This window comes from Schistocerca cancellata, chromosome 11 (genome assembly GCF_023864275.1).
Source record: "Schistocerca cancellata isolate TAMUIC-IGC-003103 chromosome 11, iqSchCanc2.1, whole genome shotgun sequence".
Classification (NCBI taxonomy): Eukaryota; Metazoa; Arthropoda; class Insecta; order Orthoptera; family Acrididae; genus Schistocerca; species Schistocerca cancellata.
The window spans coordinates 77,574,015-77,591,080 of NC_064636.1; the positions used below are offsets into that span (position 1 = coordinate 77,574,015).

At 40.0% G+C, this 17,066-nt stretch overlaps 1 protein-coding gene across 1 annotated transcript in view; it reads right to left on the minus strand.

Annotated features, from left to right (window-relative positions):
* Positions 1–1,751: 1,751 nt before the first annotated feature.
* The window catches only part of LOC126108224 (pleckstrin homology domain-containing family G member 5), a 694,776-nt gene continuing 679,461 nt past the window's right edge, over positions 1,752–17,066 (minus strand). Inside the window, exons 19-22 of the mRNA XM_049913456.1 lie at positions 14,807–14,996; positions 10,801–10,976; positions 7,337–7,536; positions 1,752–5,166 (exon numbers count right to left, since the gene is read on the minus strand). Of these exons, the coding sequence (XP_049769413.1) occupies positions 5,157–5,166; positions 7,337–7,536; positions 10,801–10,976; positions 14,807–14,996 (576 nt within the window). The 3' untranslated portion in view covers positions 1,752–5,156. The remainder of the gene's footprint in view (positions 5,167–7,336; positions 7,537–10,800; positions 10,977–14,806; positions 14,997–17,066) is intronic.

The window sequence follows — 17,066 nt, forward strand, 5'->3', positions numbered from 1 at the left end:
AAAACAGTAGTGATGTAAGCGTCATCTATTGTAGGCCAACATTATTCCACTGAACAGGGTTCTAAACACATTCTAATACACTCCAAAACTAATACATACATTTAGTTTCCCTACACTAACAAATTGTATCAAATCTACAAATGACACTTTGGCTTCTAAAGTTAAAGCATGCACACATATAACACATAACCTAAAACCAGAATAAAATGTGTGGCTTTTGCTCACTGGAAAGCCACCACACTTATTAAGACGTATTCCCCCTTCATTTTGTTGTTGGATAATCAGTTTATTTCTATATATTAGATTCATATTTCAAAGAGATTAAAACTGCAGTTATTGTAACCTCACATGCAAGGGGAAAGAAATTGCAATCTCGGACAGAGGTAAAATTATCCACATTGATTATTCACAGAAAGGAAAACGCAACAGCAGGGGAAGCTCCGATGTATCAGGAAATGTTTTATTACACAATTATTGTAAAGATGATCAATCACTGTCAGTTCTTCACAAATATTTACCTGCAGCTGTCACCAAACAATTTTAAAACATAAACAGTATATGTGATGTAAACAGTTAATAAGTTGCAATACTATTATTTTGTACACTTATGATACTCAGCCAGATTCAATATATGGATTTGTTTTCAGAGTGCTTGCATGTGCATGAACCTTCAGTCAAAGTGAAGACAGATTACAAGACCAGTTGAATGGAATGAACAGTCTAATGAGTACAGAATATAGATTTAGAGTAGACTGAAAAATGATCAAAATACTGATGAGTCACAGAAATGAGATTAACAATAAATTTAACATAAAAATTGGGGATAACATAGCAGAAAAAGTTAAGCAGTTCTGCCACATTGGAAGTAAAATAACACGTGATGGACATAGCAAGGTGGACAGGAAATGCAGAACAGCACAGGCAAAAAGGGTATTCCTGGTTCTTATGTCAAATATTTGCCTTAAACTGATGAAGAAATATCTGAGAATGTATATGTCGAGCTCAGCATTGTATGGTACTGGATGATGGCCTATGTAAATTGAAGCTTTTGAAATGTGGTGCTATAGAACAATGTTGAACATTAGGTAGACTGATAAGACAGGGAATGAGACGGTTATCTGAAGATTCAGCAAAGAAAGGAAAATGGGTTACATATTGAAACCATTGAGAAGAAGAAGGGAGAGATTGTTAGGACATGAAGACATCAGGGAAAAACTTTGATGGTACTAGAGGGAGACGTAGAGGGTAAAACCTGTAGGGAATGAGAGTGATTGGAATACAACTAACACTCGCGGATGTAACCAGCAAGTGCTACTCTGATATGAAGAGTTGGCACAGAAGACGAATTCATGGCAGGCTGTATCAAATCCGTCAAAAGGCAACCATGTATAATAGCTGAATACTGGCAGAAGTCTTAACACTGATGGCTAAGGTAATCGAATAATTGAGATATTCTTCATGTGAAACAGATGAAAGAAACTGATTGAGTGTTTAAGTAGGGTGAGTGATGTTGAAACTTAGGAGGTCAATAAGGGCCCATAAGCTGGATGTGAACAAATAAAGCTGTGTTTAATTTGAGTATATACAGGCCGCAGTGCACAGGCTGATTTAAGTATTCAGTTCAATTTTTGATAGGCAGCTGTGTATCTGGCTGCTGGGAACTTGGATGAACATTATTATTAAAAATGAGGAATGAAAAAGGGAGGGGGGTGTACACACTGCAGACAACTGGAGGTATGTCTCCTAAGACAGTTTTATTTATATCAAGTAAAACTATTTGTTATTATGGGGCTAACTTGGATACCAGGAATAATTAGAAAAATTTCAGAGGTTCATGCAGGTGCATTTTTGTTTCCTTACATGGCAATCAGTAAACTTTTTATCTTGATGTTTGATTTTTAAACAAGAAAATGGAAGTATGCAATGGGGAAAGAAGCTTGGTGAACACTGTGAACAACAAAATAGTGTTAATAATGTCAGTGTCTCAGGGATGCAAAAACGCGCATGAGATGTGCAGCAGCATCACAAAAAAATCATGCAATGCCAGCAGTACATCAAGTCTCTCTTCCGACAAAATAACTGTCAGAAGTACACCATCATCAGCCCCCTAAGAGGAAGCCAGAACTGTAACAGATGCCATTCAAAACTCTGTATTCGCTTCATACTGAAACACCAAAGATGAAAGCATGAGAAGGGTAATGGTTGTGGACACCTTGACTGAAGCAGATAGGGGATATGTGCACCTGTCTTATTGATCTCAACTCCTAATTTAATCACATGGGACATAAGAGCTATTAGTGTTCCTATTTTGGAATAGGGATATGTCCTCATTAGCAACAACATGAATTCTGCAGTTCTTTATGTTCTAGTGGCTGTAAATGGACACTCTACTCTGAACAATGAGAATTGGCTACATGCTTGTATTGTGCACATGTTGTATATGAAACAAAATTTCTGCGTGGACAGGAGGGTCATGTCTGAAGAGAAAAAAAAGTTTGGTCTTATTGAAATCAACAATATAAAAATGTAGGAATACCTATTTCATCATATTTGTACAGTCTATATCTTTGATTTTGCTTACAACTGACAGAAACATACCACAACTTATATCCATATTTTGCATACATTTGTCACAAAACATTCCCGGGGCTTGGTTTTATATTTTCAGGTAAAAATATTGCATTTAGTTCTTCATAATAGCTCCTCAAATGCAATCAGTTTCTCCGTTATTATAACAATAATGACTTATCTTGCAGCACAACTGAGAAACATTACATGATATATCAAATGGTTAGCTAAAGCAACTACACTAGAGTAATATGAAATATCGAATCAATACAGTGCACAGAAAAAGAGGATACATGCAGTTAATATTTTACAATTGAAACTGGAAATGTGAAATCCATTTGACAGTATCATGGTGAATTTCTACAAATAAACGGTTGCATGAAGTCTATAACAGATGCCATATGCTTCTTTAATTATTAAGTGGTTGCCGTCACATAAGCAATGTCAAAATATGTGAAAATAAAGTATAATTAAAAATGAGATTATATTTTTTTCATTGTATATAAAATATTGCTAAAATAAAATTTAGTATTTGACATAATATTTTTGGTTTTTGTCACTACATCTTATCGGTCATCAAAATCTACTTAATCCAAACATTTGAGTCCACAAAGTTTGACTTACAAAACAATATTTATCATATAATTCCTTGTAATATACACTAGATCTGCTCATTAAATTTAAGGTAAAACCTACAATAACAAAATATACAGAACATTCAGGGTTTTTACATTATGTGGATAAGAAGACTTACTGACATTTATTATGTGTTCATGATTTAATTGGACTAGACATTTCATTGCACTAGATGTTCCATTTGGTAAAAGCTGATTGATTGCAGTACCTTGCATTGTTACCTAAATGAACTCTGTGGGTCCTGATATTTTGATTTACTAACAAAATAGGTCTGAACTTACATTTAGACCCTTAAATTAAAATAAAAAATTGCAATGACTAAAACTTTTTTACAATACTATATCAGTGAACTAATGCAATCTCAGCTTATTTGCCAAAATGGCTCACATACCAAATTTTTTACTAAAACACTCTACTTCTAGACATGTAAATATTTAAAACATACAACTTTCTGACTGCATTTTTCTGGCTGTTACTCCTCATGGAGAGAAATAAATTCAGTGCCCTCCATCAAAAGAATACCACTATTAAGAAGGAAATGGAAAAATAGAATTTTCCCAGTGCGAAATTAGTACAAACTTACAGTTCAATGATGTTTAAGTATGTAAACTGTTGTTCACCATAAAACTACCAAGTCTTGCAAATTCACAAGCAAGGGTAGAGTGACTGAAAAGTCTTTATACACAAATGTAATAACAAGAGAAGAACTTTAACAATTTTTAACAGTTATCTATGTTTCCCTACAAGAGTAAACATTTAGTTGTAAATAACTAATTTGTGCACATAATACTGCTAGAGTACACATACAATTTAAAATACTGTTTGTAAATATTTGCAATAATGATCTGGTATCTTGGTCCAAGATTATAAGGCCAAACGTTCAGAAGAAGTCGTCATCTTGCGACAACATATGCGCTTAGGCGTTTATACAGACACATAGTGTACAGACATTATATTAATTTGCTCCATACGTTTCTCGTTGTATTAGAAAAAAAGACTATTTGAGGGCACCACACTACCTCTTTTGTATCCCAAAAAGTTTTTCAATGTTATGGTCCCCATAATTAAGTACAGTGACACATGAAATGAACATGTATAGTTAAATAGCTTGTGGTAGTTCATTTCCAAAATAGATGGATAGGGTTTTCATACTGCATTGAATATCAGGTTAGGTTTCTCTTTGTACACTACAGTTCATTTCAGAATTAATATATCATCCTACTCATCACAAACATTTTCTACATACTGCAAGCTGCAGCTAAAACATTCTTGTCTTTTGGTATAGGACAAAGTATGCCATATATGGCACCCATTTCATAGCCAAAAACTAATAAAAAAACGTCTGACAGTGCACAACAGCATATGTAAAGAGCAATATAAAAGATAAAAATACTATGAACCACCTAATACAGAAATACAGCAACAGGCCTTAGGGAACTCCTTCTGGCCTACTACTCCTCATAATTTTTCATTTGCAGTGACATTATTGTACATATTTCAAGTACTCATTTAAAGCTGATAGTGTTAAAGCCAAGTAGAACTCAAAATCACAGCATCAGGAAGAACTTAATATACTGTGTGTTCTTAGAACCAATCCTGTTTTCCTCGTATCAGTCACTAATTCACAGAATGTGTGCACACAGTAAGTTACCGATGCACTATCAGAAATGTTTATACAGTATTAGGTGCAAGGTTCTACACTAATCAGAGGACATCAGAAAGTGAATCCTGAGCAGAAACATTTCTTTTTTCCAGCTAGAAAGCACCTGTCTTACATTACATTTCTAAAGAATAAAAATGAGTACACTTTGTAAAAAGACAGACACCATGTCACCATGTATTGCTGCCACGGTGACCATCCTTGATGCAATGTCACAATCTTTCCAAACTTTCCTCACTCTGCTGATCTTGCAGTCCAATAAAATACTGTAGAGATATTTCCAGATTGGTCATCAGACATTCCTGGAGAAGAAGAAGAAGAAAGTGCTTGTTAAAGTTCCTCTCTGCATATATTTCTTTTATACTGCTTGTATGCACACACACACACACACACACACACAGAGAGAGAGAGAGAGAGAGAGAGAGAGAGAGAGAGAGAGAGAGAGAGAGAGAGAGAGAGGAAGGGTGGGGGTAAGCAAGTAACTTACAGAAAACACACAAAAGCAATGTACAGAAAACACAAATTCCGATGTATAGGATCACATAAAAACACATATGGACAGAAAACAAACTGCCATGTATGCACAGAAAACCACAGCAATGCTCATGTACAGAAAAACATTCAAACAGATACATATAGAAAGCACACATACATATACAAAAAGTATGCCAACAGACAAGGATAGAAAACAGAGTAATACATACACAGAAAACTCATAAACAGATGTGTACATAAAACAGACACATGTAAAAGCACAGAAACAAGTAAGCACAGAAACAGACCTGTGCAGGAAACACAAAACCAGACATGTACAGGAAGCCCAGAATTATACATGTACACAAAAAACAAACAGGTGTGTTCAGAAAAAGAAACACAGACATATAAGTAGACGTGTATGGAAAACACAGAAACATATGCATACACAAAACACACAGACACATACACAAAACATGAAAACACAAATGTACAGAAAATCCACAAACAAACACGTACAGAAAAAAATAGAAACATACATGCACCAAAAACACGCAGACAGATGTACAAAAAATACAAACAGATAAGTACAGACAACACACATACAGGCATTTAACTCACAGGCAACGGATACACAGGGAACCAGATAGCTTTATCACACTAAGTAAATAAAACAAAAACAAATGGGCATCGCTGGAGAGAAAACAACCAGACTGGAGCCAATGCAAAGTATTTTATTTGGTATTGCAGCCATGGCAGCCACATTGTCATTAGGTGAGAAAGAAAGGAGGGGGTAGGGGGATCTACATCTACATCTACATCCATACTCCGCAAGCCACCTGACTGTGTGTGGCGGAGGGTACCTTGAGTACCTCTTTCAGTTCTCCCTTCTATTCCAGTCTCGTATTGTTTGTGGAAAAAAGGATTGTCGGTATGCCTCTGTGTGGGCTCTAATCTCTCTGATTTTATCCTCATGGTCCCTTTGCAAGATATACGTAGGAGGGAGCAATATACTGCTTGACTCCTCAGTGAACATATGTTCTCGAAACTTCAACAAAAGCCCGTACCGAGCTACTGAGCGTCTCTCCTGCAGAGTCTTCCACTGGAGTTTATCTGTCATCTCCGTAACGCTTTCGCGATTACTAAATGATCCTGTAACGAAGCGTGCTGGTATCCACTGGATCTTCTCTATCTCTCTATCAACCCTATGTGGTATGGATACCACACTGCTGAGCAGTATTCAAGCAGTGGGCGAACAAGCGTACTGTAACCTACTTCCTTTGTATCGGATTGCATTTCCTTAGGATTCTTCCAATGAATCTCAGTCTGGCATCTGCTTTACCGATGATCAACTTTATATGATCATTCCATTTTAAATCACTCCTAATGTGTACTCCCAGATAATTTATGGAATTAACTGCTTCCAGTTGCTGACCTGCTATATTGTAGCTAAATGATAAAGGATCTTTCTTTCTATGTATTCGCAGCATATTACACTTGTCTATATTGAGATTCAATTGCCATTCCCTGCACCATGCGTCAATTCGCTGCAGATCCTCTTGCATTTCAGTACAATTTTCCATTGTTACAACCTCTCGATGTACCACAGCATCATCCGCAAAAAGCCTCAGTGAACTTCTGATGTCATCCACAAGGTCATTTATGTATATTGTGAATAGCAACGGTCCTATGACAGTCCCCTGTGGCACACCTGAAATCACACTTACTTCGGAAGACTTCTCTCCATTGAGAATGACGTGCTGCGTTCTGTTATCTAGGAACTCTTCAATCCGATAATCTTTGGGCAACACCCCTCAGACAGGTGAAATTTGACATGAGGTTTATTCAGGTGTCACTGCTCACTCAATGGATTGTAGGGGACAATAGCTGTGGTAGTTTACATAGAAGTGATGAGATTAGCACAATATTGAAACATAATGTGGAGGACAGTAACAGACAGACAGACAGACAGACAGACAGACAGAGCAGTCCACTCACGAGCCATCAATGGGGGAATCCATGACGATGGCGTCCTTCATCCTCTGCAGCCCACCGGGTGGCCTCCTCTGGTGGTGCTGGTGGCGGTGGTGGTGGTGGTGCTGGTGCTCCAGTGGCGTCGGCGATGGCGTGGCTGCCCTCGGTGTCGGAGTCCCACTCGCACCTTGGCTGGACTCAGGAGTCCTTGCGGGGTGCACCATCTGTAGCGTAGAGGGAATATACTCTTGCGATGCTACTGCATCAGTGATGGGAGTCAGCAACATGGGGTTTCATGATGTGGATGTAAAAAAACTGAGATGAGCAGTAAGAAAGTTCAAAATGGCTCTGAGCACTATGGGACTCAACATCTGAGATCATCAGTCCCCTAGAACTTAGAACTACATAAACCTAACTAACCTAAGGACATCACACACATCCATGCCCAAGGCAGAATTCAAACCTCCGACCGTAGCAGTCGCGCGGTTCCATACTGAAGCACCTAGAACCACTTGGCCACACTGGCCAGCTAGTAAGAAAGTATCCTCATCAGGCTATCAGACCTGTCGTCCATTTTAAACATTAAATACAGCAGCACTGCAAAAAATCGTGGTCTCCGGTTTTCAGTATCTTCGTTTTAATACTTGCCACATGTAAAAGAACATTCAACAATCAGCTGCATTTTGCCAGTCTAGCGATAAAGTATATTATTTTGAAGTGAGCACAAAATTACGTGCCTATCTGACCACTTGTTTCGCATTATGTAATCATATTTCTCATTACTACATATTTTGGTTTCAATTGTTATCCGGATTTTCTTATTTTGTAGCATTGAATTATATGCACAAACTTACATTATTTATTAACTATAGCTTCAGGCGACTTTCTATGTGGAATAAGATGCCTGCAGTTGATTCAAATTTTGAAGCTTGGGTCCAACACAAATTACATGACGTAGGTAAAGAGAGAAATTGGAACAAAGACAAGATTTTGGATGATTCTGATGATGATTCTGTGGTAGCTGATAGTCACCGTGATACAGAGAGTAATATTACGGCATAAAAGGTTCTATTGGAAGAGCCTGTTGTGACCTGGGCAACAGTACTCTTATGGCAATGGTAATTTCAAATGGGAATGTTCAGAGCCTGTTAGAGCAAGGAAAAGACCCAGACACAACAATTTGGAAGGAGGAATGCCTGGACTAAAAGGAGAAATGGAATTTTGGCTCAAATGCCTAGTAAATCTCAAATATGGGAGAACTTATTTGATGACAACTAATTAGAGGCATACCATAAGACAGAATGTAAAAGTGTATAAGTGCACCAAATGTGGTCAGATAATTTGCCTGGAATGTAGCAGGAAGATCTGTGTCGACTATGCAAAGGTCCTGCAAATTAATATTTACAGTTCATTAGATTATTATCTTCATTTACATTTTCTACAGTCTTTCATTTATGCTAATGAATATCACGACTGGAGTAAAAATATTCAGTCATTTCAAGACTCATCTAAATGGGTATACATATTCAATCATGTTTCATGTTCATTCTGACAAATGTAATCAAAGGCACCATTACAACTGCTGAATAGTATTGCATCTACTTATAATATGAAATAGAGACCACTTTACTTCATTTTTGTTAACTAATGTGGAGTTATGTGATAAGAAACATTATGTCTACAAGAACACAAATTTGGTTTCGAGTTAATCGTTAAAGCTGCATAACATACAGTGACCATGCACAACAAATTAGTCCGATTCCTCCTGCACTGTTTTTAAATGATGACGTATTGCCAACAGATGGTCACAGTGCAGGTCTGTAAAATTTTCTGCCACTACTGTCAATCCACCAATGTTATGCTCTACAAAGGTGCTTTGGTGATGGAAAAACTGTATGTCTGAAGTATCAATTATTGGAATGTCCTTCCCCCCTCCCCATTCAAGAGATTTGACACTCCCTAACTTCCACATACTGCCCTCTGCCATGCACCTCACTGTGGTTTGCATAGTATTGATGTAGATACTCCATTATCAGAAGAAACTTGTGGCTCGAAAAAAGTTTACAGAGAGTCATAAGTGAGTGTTTTTCAGATCTTCAAGGAGCACACATGGGAGATTGAATTTTCTCACCGTGAAAATCATCTGATCTAATGCAGTGACTTTAAAGGGGTTTATATTCCGACATAAATCCAGATCTGAGAACAACCTCCTTTTAATCTGCGAGGAAGTTTCAAAACACAGCACACTCCGCTGCAGAGTGAAAGGTTTGGAAACAATCTCATATGTTGCGGTTAAGACATTTCACAGCAATATCCTTTCTGGCACAACACTAGTCCATCAAAGTGTGCAGGAGAACCTCTGTGGTATTTGGAATATGAGAGACGAGTGATAGCAGAAGTGAAGCTGTGGGGTGTGGCATCATATGTGTCTGGATAGCACACTCGGTAAGGGGCAAGCTCCCACACTGGAACTCGTTTTGGAAACAGTTTTGATGTGCCAGTAAGATCTTTTTTTAAAAAGTCTTTGACTGCCAGGTTGACAAATCTCACCTTTTCCTGGTAAACAGGTTTTGTGACATTTCTAAGTGACATGTGCTTTGTTCATAGATAACAGTTAGTGGACAAACTAGCTAAACATCTTTGAACATCTGTTAATTCCACAACAAACTCTGATTCACACACTCATTGAAAAAACAGGAGGAAATGTGAATGCGTTTCTCTGTCCTATATTTGGCTTTTTTTTTAATGAAGTCGGTTGATCTCCCCTGAAAAAAGGGGAAGGCGATTTCACCTGCCAGAAAGTTCGTTGACAGCGTCCTTGGCAAGTAAAAGTGATTCCCCTTACTGGTTTATCAATTACATTGTAAATGATAAAATAATTCACGAATGCTTTACACATCTTTGGCATCAACTAGTTGAGGAACTATTTGGGAAGAGGCGTCGGCAGTGAACAAAAAGAACTGGGTTTCATCAAGACAATGCACCTGTTTAGTCCGTGGGTAATATTGAGGTATTTGAAACACAGAATGTTACAACATTTACCATATTCACCACATTGGAGCCCATGGAGCATCATCTAGTCTGATGTCTAAAAAACTTTTGAGTTGGTTAGAGTCTAATATAGAGGTTATGCAAGCAGTAGATAGATGTTTTCTAAGATTTCCAAGATTTGCTATTCAGAGGTGGAATGTAATCATTAGAAAAGCATTTAATGGGAAGTAGGATGGAGAGAGGGGATGTCAGAATTAGAATGTGGGGGGAGATGGTGGGGTGGGGAACAGAGAGAGAGAGAGAGAGAGAGAGAGAGAGAGAGAGAGAGAGAGAGAGAGAGAGAGAGAGAGAGGGAGAGAGGGAGAGGGAGAGGGAGCGGGAGAGGGAGAGGGAGAGGGAGAGGGAGGGGGAGAGGGAGGGAGAGAGGGAGAGAGACAGCAGTACAGTGGCAGGAAAATGGCGAGATTCTGCCACTGGTTACAGTAGTCACTACTCACCTCGACGTTGACTGCCTCGAGGGGCACAGCCCGGGGAGAGAGGGGAGGCGTCCCCCCTTGGGGGTAGTAGCCCCCTGTCCCCACATATAGCTGGCGCTGCCCCTGGGGCTGTGGCTGAGATGGGCACGAAGGCGCACGCCGCCACTCGTACACCACCTCCTGCACCGGCTCTGCACCTGAAGATGAAACAAAAGTTAGAAACGTTCTTGTCTCACTACTGCCCCAGCTGGTACCAAGCACACCATCACAGCTAATTCTGTCCAGTTCAGAGTAAGAGACCCTGCTTCTAGGTTTTGTGCGGTATATATTGACCCTCTGCGATGAGCCAGTAGAGTACGACCACGTGCCTAATAGGGCATGGATGACCTTCTGAACACGACACAGAGAGATTCTGTGTGGCAAAGTTTCGGTAAGTCCTCTGTAGGTTTCTGACGGTATGTGGCACCAAATGTCTATGCACACGTCAAGCTAGTACAGTAAACTACACTAGCGGTTTGGGGCCCAGAGGTGGTCCCCGATACTGTCCAGGATGTGCTCCAACGAGTTCAGATCAGGCGAATTTGGTGCCCAAGGGGGTTCACTATCATGCTCCTCCAACCACTGCACCAGGATTTCGGCCAAGTGACATGGGCAGTTATCATGCTGGAAAATGCTGCCGCTGTTAGGGAAGACATGGATTGCATTAATGTTTACATACTCACAGCTCCTATAGCGTCTTCAGTTACTTATTTCTTGCTTATTTTGCCTGACCAGATTAGGGCTTTAATGCCCTCTCTTACATATGGCCAAGAATAAGACACACAAAAAATTACATAACAATCACAACAATAATAACTGGCATACTTAATAATAATGATAATATTAGGTTGGTGCGTAGTTCATAGAATTTTTGCTTTGCATATTGGTATTCCGGTAGCTATCGGTTTATTTATAGACTGTCACTTTTTATTTGCATTTGTCATTTGGATATTGTGAAAAGAGCAGTGGCCGCTAGAAAATGGAGTTCCAAGTGGAGAAATCAGAACACTTCCGACTTCTGTTTGAGTTCAGGAAATGGGAGACAGCAGTGAGGGCAGTAACTTACTTTTGCGCCATGTATGGGGATAATGCCATTGGACAGAGCGTGCCGAGAAAATGGTTTTCTCGTTTTATGGAACGCGGTTTTGGCATTACTGACTCTCCACATTCAGGAAGATCTTCACGGTTTGATGAAGATCGTTTAAACGCATTAATCCACAGCGATCCACTTCAGTGTACTCGAGAACTAGCAAATGTGATTAACTGATTATGACTTGATCGAAACGCATCCTATCGATGACCGCCGACTGTGCCGCCCGGTCTGTAACTTGAGTGTACAATCAGTATGTTCCAAGTAAAATCGTATATCTTTGGTTATGCTAAAGTTATTAATTAATTTATTAGTACCAACGTCTCCTGACATTGTAAAATTACTGAAAGATAGTATTTAACAATCATTTTCTAATCATTGCTGGTGAATTAAATAAAAAATTAGTTTCTACAGGGAACTGTATAACTCTCTTGGCACATGCCTTTCCGAGATTGGGGTCTGAAATACTCCTCTGTGATACAGGGAGATTGAGTAAATAATTAAATCACTGAAGACTAAGGACTCTCATGAATATGACGGAGTGCCTAGCAGAATATTAAAGTACTGTGCTTCACATGTTGGCCCTGCACTTAACCATATTTGTAATTTTTCCTTTAGGAATGGTCAGTTTTCTGGACGATTAAAGTACTCAGTAGGAAAACTGCTTTATAATAAGGGAGAAAGGGATAATGTACACAATTTTAGACCTATTTCTATGCCATCAGTGTTTGCTAAAGTTATTGACAGGCTGTGTATGTAAGGACCATTGATCATTTTATATCACATAATTTGCTATCACATGTACAGCAGCTTTAGAAGTCAATAACAAATAAAAATGCTATTTTTTTTCTCTGTGAGGTACTAGATGGGTTAAACATCACGTTTCGGACACTAGGCATATCTTTTGATCTAACTAAGCTGTTTGTTTGTGTTGATCACAAAATATTCCTCCAGAAGTTGGACCATTACAGAAAACAGGGACTAGATCACAATTGGTTCACCTTTACTTCAACAACACACAACAAAAGGTCATTATTCACAGTGTTGAGAATGATTCTGCTGTGGGGTCTGAGTGGGTTACAGTCAAATGGAGGGTGCCCCAGGGATCAGTGTTGGGGCCACTCCTGTTCCTTATTTATATAAATAATATGCCCTCTAGTATTACAGATAACTCTAAAATATTCCTGTTTGATATGACACTAGCTTAGTAGTAAAGGATGTTGTGTGCAACATTGGCTCATTCCAAATAGTGCAGTTCATGGCCTAGGTTCATAGCTTGTCAAAATAAACAAACACTAAATCACAGTAAGATACAGTTTTTACAGTTTCTAACACACAATTCAACATAACCCGATGTTTTAAGTTTACGCAATTGGCATATGTTTACTGAAACTGATCAGTCACCGAGCGAGGTGGCGCAGTGGTTAGACACTGGACTCGCATTCGGGAGGACGACGGTTCAATCCCGCGTCCGGCCATCCTGATTTAGGTTTTCCGTGATTTCCCTAAATCGCTCCAGGCAAATGCCGAGATGGTTCCTTTCAAAGGGCACGGCCGACTTCCTTCCCCGTCCTTCCCTAATCCGATGTGACCGATGACCTCGCTGTCTGGTCTCCTTCCCCAAAACCAACCAACCAACTGATCAGTCGAGATTTCTAGGTGTTCAGATACATAGTAAACTGTTGTGGAAAGTCCACGTTCTGGATCTTGCTCGAAGATTTAATGCTGCCATTTTTACTATTCGAACAGTATCTGAAGTAAGTGATCGTCCGACACGAAAATTAGTCTACTTTGCTTATTTTCATTCGCTTATGTCGCATGGTATTATATTTTGGAGTAACTCTTCCCATTCTAAAACTATATTTTTGACTCAGAAATGGGCGGTTCGGGCAATCATAGGTGGTGTATGTTTGCGAACCTCTTGTTGACACCTGTTCACTAGTCTGACTATTTTGACATTGACCATGTTCTGAAATGAATTGTTTAAAGTTCGGTTACACAATGAATGAATCAAGTCTAAAGGCCATACATTCAAATAAATATACAGGAATCACAATTAGGAACAGCTTAATTATAAAAAAACACACAGAAAATGTGGATAAGGCGTACCAAAGACTGCGTTTTATTGGCAAAACAATTGGAAAATACCACAGATTTACTGAAGAGACTGCTTACCCTCCTCTTTTGGAGTAGTGTTGTTTGGTGTGTGATCCTTACCCGATAGGATTCACGGAGTGCATCGAGAAAGTTCAAAGAAGGGTAGCACGTTTTGTATTATCAAGAAATAGAGGAGAGAGTGTCAGGGACGTGGTACAGGATTTGCTGTGGACGCCATTAAAACAAACACATCTCTTATAGAGGTGGGATCTTTTCACGAAATTTCAACCACCTACTTTCTCTTCCAAATGCGATAATATTTTGATGACGCTCAGCTACATATGGAGAAAGGATCGCCATAGTAAAATAAGGGAAAACAGAGCCCGCATGGGGTGTTTGTTTTTTTATGCACACTGTTAGAAAGTAGAATAATAGAGAATTATTGCGAAGGTGGTTCGATGAACTGATAGGCACTGCACATCGGTGCAGAGTAGCCGAGTAGATGTAGATATGGAGAGATGGCGACTGGTATAAAACTGTTCGGCGACTGACATAAAACTGTTCGGCGATTGGCGTAAAACTGTTTGGCGACTGGCATAAAACTGTTCGGCGACTGGCGTAAAACTGTTTGGCGACTGGCATAAAACTGTTCGGCGACTGGCATAAAACTGTTTGGCGACTGGCATAAAACTGTTCGGTGACTGGCATAGAACTATTCGGTGATTGGCATAAAACTGTTCGATAGGTTGAAGGGGAGACGTTTCGGCAGCACCGCGCGACGTCATCTTCAGGCGAGCGTACCTTGCGGCAGTAGGCAGCCGGCGCTGCCCCCGGAGCTGACGCCGCTGGACGAGCGCACGCTCTCCTGGCTGCCGCCCCCGCTGCCCGCCCCCACGGCCGCCGCCGCCCCCGCCGCCCCCGGCTGCTGCTGCTGGCGACCACAGTTCCAGGACAGCCGCTTGTGGATGCTGCAGTCGCGCGACTCCTGTTTCTGAAACGTGACACACGCATGCACGACTCACATTACACCCTCTTCACACATCAGCGCTACAGACACGTGACATAAGTCACGGGACAGTGATATGAACATACACAGATCGCGGCAGTGTCGCGTAAACACGGTATAAATTGTCAGTGCACTGGCAGAGCTGTCAATTGTACTCAGGTTGTAACACCATAGCTTAGACACTACATACCTTTTGTTGATTCATTTACCTTTATATTTTGTTCAACATCCCATCGCTGTACTTCTGCAATTATAGTTCAATTCTTTTATCTTAGCGGTTCGCGCATGCCCGCCCAGACGCGGGAGATTGCTGCGTTGCCAGTTGCAAACGACGCACGCGCCAAGAGAAGCAGCGCCATAGTATACTATACTTCGCAAACTTACATTTAGGGGAGAGCGCGCAGTTTCTGAAGTAAAGCCACCACGGGCGCATTAACTCTTTCGCTGCTACAGAGACGTGCTCCCTGCATTCCGCGCTGTGCGCGATTTTGTCGTAACTGCACTGCTCGCCTGTGCAGACACACGGTGTTTCGACTGCTTTGACACACTTATCATTCGATTTCACAAAAACTATTTGGCCCAAAAAATTGTTTTTTACACATATTCTTGACTGATACCTTCCCCCCATAAATGACTTAATTTTGTTTAAATGTTCAACGCAGTTATTGTGCAGCATTAAATGTAGTAAACCATTGCACGAAATTTGCAGAGGTAAAGGTCCACAGCGTATTCTTTCTGTATGGTAGATTTTAGTTGCCACTAAAAATTTCAAAAAATTACATTCAAACGAGTAAAACTCACGAAGTAAGACACATCGATATTGTCTTTAAATAAAGAAAATATTAAGCACCGAATAAGGTTAGAACTCAGAACCTTTTGCTCAGCAGTCGAACACCTTATCCATTGCCGGCCAGAGTGGCCGAGCGGTTCTAGGCGCTACAGTCTGGAACCGCGCGACCACTACGGTCGCAGGTTCGAATCCTGCCTCGGGCATGGATGTGTGTGATGTCCTTAGGTTAGTTAGGTTTAAGTAGTTCTAAGTTCTTGGGGGCTGATGATCTCAGCAGTTAAGTCAGAGCCATTTTGAGCCTTAACCATTACGCTAATGCAGTTCAACATTCAACAGTGTTCCTGGAGGACTTTAAAGAGGCACGCAGAATACCGACACACACTGTTGGTATGGTTATGAGTTACTCACGGTTCGTCGAAGTACAATAGGAAATAAACAATTACCGCTGTTCTTTATTGCGAAAAAGCGATTAGTGAGAATGAATTTCCTTGCTATCGCCTGAATTAGGACGCTTATTGCTTGTTTGGTTTAATTAATTAATAGAATATGAAGCAGGTCAGATGCGCAGAACGCACCTAAACTCGGCTGCCGTCGTAAATGACGCGCACTTTAGTGTACGATTAATTCGATACTGTAATGAAGTGTAAGCTCTGTAATACGCACAATATGAGCAAATGATCTTTTGTCTTCCTCATATAATCTCTTTGGTTACCTTTAAAAATTGAATAATTTTAAGTAACTTTTTGTAGAAATGTCCATATGTGCAAATGTTCTGTTTTATTTAAAATGTTTGCTGTTATGTAAACTGCTGACCTTCACTTAGGGTTCTTAGTTATTTTGTATGTAAAAGGCATTGTGGTTCCCCTCGGGAACGGAACTGTGAAGGGCGCGCAAATTGTGGTTGGCCTAGGTAGAAAAGGTGGAACAAAGAGTCAGTCGGGGATGAGCTACCAAACTATCAACTGCTCGTGTAAACGTTGTATATTGTGCTGGTTCCGAGAGAGGCTTTTCCTGACACTTTCCAATGCCTCAGATGGATGGATAAAGAGCTGGAAATATTCTGGAATAGGTATCTATCATCGCCACTAAGAAATGACAGAGTCCAGCAATTCTACCTGCAAAACCACCTACCGACATGCAATCGCCACCAGCTTGCGCAATCACTGTAATGGAACACTATAGTAATGTACAGTGAAGGATCAGCTCATAGGATGTTATGGTGTACCCAAATATATGGGAAAATATTACTGAACTCTTGTACCTAC